Source organism: Hypanus sabinus, chromosome 4 (assembly GCF_030144855.1).
Source record: "Hypanus sabinus isolate sHypSab1 chromosome 4, sHypSab1.hap1, whole genome shotgun sequence".
Classification (NCBI taxonomy): Eukaryota; Metazoa; Chordata; class Chondrichthyes; order Myliobatiformes; family Dasyatidae; genus Hypanus; species Hypanus sabinus.
Genome location: NC_082709.1, coordinates 151502257 through 151508256, shown reverse-complemented (window position 1 = coordinate 151508256; position 6000 = coordinate 151502257). Strand labels below are relative to the sequence as shown.

General features: G+C 38.9%; 1 protein-coding gene across 7 annotated transcripts in view; it reads right to left on the bottom strand.

Moving 5' to 3' along the window:
* spag17 (sperm associated antigen 17) overlaps positions 1 to 6000 on the bottom strand; it is a 319560-nt gene continuing 313560 nt past the window's right edge. For 6 of the 7 annotated variants that reach the window (XM_059968399.1, XM_059968400.1, XM_059968402.1 and 3 more), the window contains 3 exons: positions 3153 to 3297; positions 1676 to 1819; positions 1 to 391 (listed from right to left, as the gene is read on the bottom strand). In XM_059968399.1, coding sequence (XP_059824382.1) covers positions 357 to 391; positions 1676 to 1819; positions 3153 to 3297 — 324 coding nt within the window. In that variant the 3' untranslated portion in view covers positions 1 to 356. The remainder of the gene's footprint in view (positions 392 to 1675; positions 1820 to 3152; positions 3298 to 6000) is intronic. The other variant, XM_059968404.1, reaches the window with a different exon arrangement.

The window sequence follows — 6000 nt, the reverse complement described above, 5'->3', positions numbered from 1 at the left end:
ACAAGTTATGGTAAGAAGATTTTATTTTATTTCCCAAATAAGTTGATCATGAGTATTTTTTCAGTTAGTAACATCATACTTTTAAAATACCTTGGCAACAAATTGAATTACTTCAGCTTTTGGAAGAACGAAGTTGACATTTCAGCAAATTTTCTTGACTTTATTATTGATTGGAACAAAGTTTAGACGATAAAATAATTTCCCTTAAAATGTTCTTGCAAAATTTGGGGTAATTCTTATTTTTTAACACAGCAGTAATTGTTTTTTAATGAAAAGTAATAAAATGGTGGGGTGGATTAATAAAAATGGAAAGCTGGCTCATAATGAAAATTGTCTCTCACAACAGGTTAGAATCTTCAGGTTTCACATGGAATGCAGTTATCAACTGGATCTGAAACAAACATAAATGAAAATCACTGCTATGATAAAAAAAGACATCTTAAATTGTTACAGAATAAATTTTCTCACAACTCTTCTCTCAATTTCCCAATCTCACAGTTGACAGACACCTGAAACATACAGCCAAACGCATGCTGATGTTCTGCTATTATACTCATTATCCATTCTGAAAGCACTACCAGGAGGAGAGAAACCACTGACCCTTACAGCGATAAATCAGGATACAATGTTAACTTATACAAAATAGAGTGATAAATATTTATACTACTGTAGAATTAATTTTTTTTCATCTTCCTTGCTCTTTAAATTATTCCAATTATTTTTCCAGATTCAGACTTAGATTTTTGTTTATCTGACCCTTTACTGGGAAGTCTTGCCAGAACTCCTGGGAAGAGCCACTTGGAGTCTTAAATTCAAAGAGGTAAATGAATCTTAAATTGCCCATGGGGTCCAATTACAAGATAGGAATAGTGCAATCAAGACTTAGCTGAGACTAAGAATGTCTTTAAATTGGGAGTAAGATGCAGGAAGCCTCTACTAGGTTTTCATCACCAGTTCTATTATTTTGAGCTTATTCGCACTCTTATTGCATACCCTTTTGATTTCTCTCCTGTGCTGTACATAAAATCTGTGGAAACTGATATTAAAAAAAAACAGGATTCAGATGCTCAGCCCATTGATAACATTATATGTAGCTGGCAGGTAAAGAATAAGTTCTTCCAATAGGAGATGCAGATTGGATAACCCAAACCCATTCTTCATGATGTTTATTTTTTAAGTGCATTTTTTTCTTGGATTCATTTCCCAGTTCTTTTTGATCATCGCTTGTTTTCCTATTTTTAATGTCTCCAGCTGGTTTCTGTCTATAAGTTTGCCAATTTGAATCCAGTTTTCCATGTACATAGATATGTACATAGATATACATAGATATCCAACTAGAACATACATAGATATGTACATAGATATCCAACTAGAAACTGATGGGCCTACACAATATGAAATTCCTATTTTCTGTTCAGGAAGGTCTCACTACTCCTAGGCTGTTTATCTTTGTTACAGAAATATATCATGAGCATCATAAATTCTGCATCACAGTCAACAGGTAGATGGATCTGTGAACCATGCAATTTTACAAGAGTAAGATTATGCACAGCTAATGGTGTATTGGTTAAAGCTTGTGCTTAATGGATTTGGTTTTTCTCTTGAGTAGCTCTAAGCTAAATCCATATACATACAATTAACTGAGCAATTAATATTTTCCCATTTTGTATCTAACCTATAGCTGTTGACAGAAGTCTACGAGGACGCATGATGTCCATGCGAAAGGTGGGCTCAGTACAGATCAGTCGCACACCTGCAGCCTTTCCACCCTTTGGAAATTCCTCTGGTCTTTCCTTGTAAACATTTTCTGTTAAAACTGGTGGGTTTTGTTAAGGGCTTAATATTTCCATGTAATTTCAGCACTTCATACTAATTATTTTTTCTTATAATTTATATTGCTTTACTGAAGGACTTCAGATACTTCCACAAACAAAAGCAAGTATGCAGATGCTGGAAATCCAAGCAACAAACACAAAATGCTGGGGGAACTCAGCAGGCCAGGCAGCATCTGTGAAAAAGTCAATGTTTTGAACCAAAGGTTATGGTTGACAATTAGAAAGCTAGCAAGATGTTTTAATCACTGCATTCAAAACACACACAAGGCAGTTTGTCACCTATTAACTACAAGTAACAAGTATTTTATTATATACACTCTTTAGCACAACACAGGTTAGGTATGCAAAATATTGCACCTGGGTGAAATGTGATCACCCTCAGTACAGAGGCATGAAACAGTGTAGTTTTGACAAGACTATAAAGTTCTAAGCAATCTGTTGCAAGAAAAGCAGAGTGGTATGGTGGCACCAGTTATTGTGCTGCCTTGCAGTTTCAGTGACCTTGGTTTGATCTTGACCTTGGGTGCCATCACCATGGAGTTTGTATATTTACCCTATGATTGCGTGGGTTTCCCCCCATATTGCAAAGACACATTGATAGGTAACTGGCTATTGGAAAGTAACCTGAGCTATCATGAAATAGCAATAGAATCAAAGGGGGGGGGGGCTGGTACGTAAAAGAGAGGGAATAAGTTTCAGGGTTACATATAAATAAGTGGGGGTAAGTAACTGCTCTGTCAGAAGCCAGCATAGATGTAATGGGTTCAATCTGTGTTGTGATAAGTAGGAAAGATAATTCTACACCCGACAACAAGGTTCATTATTTTATCATGTTTCTTCCACTTATTTTTTCTTTGTATTTTAACATTATTTCCATCTCTATAAATACTGAAGAATATTTTAGATCCATTGAAATAATATTTCCTCTGTTAACCAAATTTCCATAAGGTCCATTTGCCACAAGGGTAAATGTGTTCTAGGGAATTAATGACAATATTTGACCAGAAATATTGTGGTTTATTCAACATGATGATCTTTTGATAATGTTCCATTCCCACAGCTAGCCCTTTATCGCACCAGGTCACAAGATTGCACACAATAGCTTCAGGGAAACTTTGCCACTTAAACCTAAGCAAACAATTGTGCTGCAGGCTTTTCTAGCTGGGGGAACAAAATTCGTGTTCCCCACTCAGCTCATAGATGATATGTGGTTGTAAGATTTGAAAGATGCATCAGGATTGATCTTACCCCATATTCCCTTGTACTCAGAATTAACTCCAACTAATAACTAACTAATAGCGAATATTGAAAAGATATTTGCAGTTATGGGAAGGAACAATTCATCTGCTTCAGTCTGGATCTCTAGGTAATGACAAAGATATCCTGCTCCTTCAGGATGCTCCAAACCAATTGCCATGGCATAAAGCTCAACTTCCAAATCAGTTTTCAAACCTGCTGCTACCTGCAGAAAAGACGGAGTTTAGTTAGTATTAATGCTATGGAGCATTTATTTACAATTGCAAAAACAGACTTGGTTAAAAACAAGCTACATAATTACATGATGAGATATGTTGTAAATGTAGTTAAATACAAAAATTACTTTTTATACTTAAAAGTGATTAAGGCTCACAGTTGATCCCATACACAATATATTGTATATTTTTTTTTAACATATCCCTTACCTTATTCTTTTAAATTGATGACTGCTTTCAGTAATAACTTCTCACTACAGGAAATGCTGCTTTTCGCATTCTCTTAGCCTAAGATGCTCTTGTAAGTCTCTTCTCATAATTACTGCCTCATATATTGGGTATCAAACTGATAAATATACATTGAATATTCTGGTGTTCACATTCACTTATTAAAGGAACGCCAAAAACTCTACATGGCCCAATCAATGTTTCAGGTAAGTGTCTAATTTCTGTTGTACTGCATGCTGTCATCAACTAAAAAAAAAATTAACTATTTTCTAGTCTTTACTAATCTGCACTTATGTTGACAGAAGATTTTATAATTGAATTGCTGGGCTATTCATCAACAACCTTCATAGCCATCTCTACTAAAGTTTATTCATCGGTGCATATCCCAATTTTAAATTATGTTTTCAACCTGGCAGCTCTGACAAACATCCTTATTGCTGTTGCCAACAGATTTTGAGTCTGTATTGTCTGCACATTTTCTGTATTATTTATACCTACACATACAGAAATCAGCATTAGGCATATTTTATCCTTTCTCTCATCTGAACAACATCAAGACTCATATTATGTCAATTAATTCTCCATTCATTGTTAATTCTCTACCATATGGTTGAATCCTTCTACAGTCCTCTTGCCTTTTTAAATGTCTTAAGGAGAACCTACTTATACCACCAGTTAGTATTTCCATATGAAAGGAGCAGTCAATGTTTCGGGCTGAGACCCTTCATCAGGACTGAAGGGGGGTGCAGGGGCCCTATAAAGAAGGTGGGGGGGAGGGGTGTTATGAGTGATGAACAGACCTGATGGACAATGGGGTGAAGGGTTAACCATTCCCAACTCCCCCTCCTGAGAACCACGAACTATTACTGTTGTTATGTTGACCATGAGAAAGAGAGATGATAAAACAAGCAAGAACATCTGCGACAGATAAGAGAGAGGGGGAGATTGCTGATTAACTGTATTGTGACTTTTTTTTTGAATTATTTACTGTTTTGCTGCAAGGACGATAGTTTGCTCAATAACATTCTTCCGTGGACTGAAGGAGTGGCCTTATTTGATGGACACAGTCATTCAGGAGTGATGGATAGTTGAGTCCCCGTTAGTAGGGATAAAAAGGCAGATCTGGAGAGACACCCTCCAGACACGCCAGTGGACACTGATTGGGGGTTGGAACCCACAAGAAAGGTGGGGGCTTTGAAGACCGAACCAGGAGGTCGGTCAGTAAGACTATCAGTGTGAAAGCAGGGCCAGTGGGGACTTGTGTGTGTGTCCACTCATGCCAGAGTGACGAATCCACCACAGAAGAACGGAGAGGTCATAACTGAATGACCTCACTGATACGACGGATTAAGAAAGCAAAGGATGGTTTGGCTGCTGTAGCTGTTACATCTCGCTCGCTCGCTCTCTCTCTCTCCAACGATTACAATACAACAACCATAACTACATCAGCACTCATGAACTGAACTGAACTTTATACTTTGCTATGACAATTCATTTACCCCTAGACATTGATAGAGCTTGTTTATTATTGATTATTATTATTCCTACACTTTTAGGTTTATTACTGCTAACTTGTTTTATATGTATATTTGCATTATTGATATGGTTTTGTTTATTTTTATTAATAAACACCTTTAGTTTGGTACCACCAGACTCCAGTGGATTCTTCTTTCTCTGCTGGTCAGACACCCAGTTACGGGGTACGTAACGGGGGGAAGGTGCCAGGTGAAAAACCAATCAGAGGAAAGATCAAGGAGTGGGGGAGGGGAAGCAGAGAGGGGATAGGCAGCTGGAAGAGGAGGCAGAGTGACAGTGGGATGGGGGAAGGGAGACAAAGGGAATTACTAGAAGTTGGAGAATTTGATGTTCATACCAAGGTGCTGGAGACTACCCAGACGGTATATGAGGTGTTGCTCAGGCTTTCTGTTCCAAGACATCTCAAATGTCCTCTTTCTTTAAGAATCGTGGTTTCCCTTCTGCCGTCATCAATGATGCCCTCACCTGCATCGCCTCCATTTCCTGCACTTCGGCCCTCCGTCCTCCCGTTACCACAACAGGGACCGAGTTCCCCTTGTCCTCACCTACCATCCCACCAGCCTCTGGATTCAGCACGTTATCCTCCGCAACTTCCGCCACTTTCAACAGGATCCCACCACTAAGCACATTTTTCCCTCTCTACCCCTCTCCGCTTTTCACAGGGATCATTCCCTCCGTGACTACCTGGTCCACACATCCCTCCCCACAGATCACCCACCTGGCACTTACCCCTGCAAGCTTAAGTGCTACACCTGTCCCTACACCTCCTCTCTTCCCACCATTCAGGGCTTCCAGGTGAGGTAACAATTCACTTGTGAGTCTGTTGGGGTCACCTATTGCATCCGGTGCTTCCGGTGCGGCCTCTTCTACGTCGGCGAGACCCGACACAGATTGCAGGACTGCTTTTCGAGCACCTCCGCTCTGTCCGC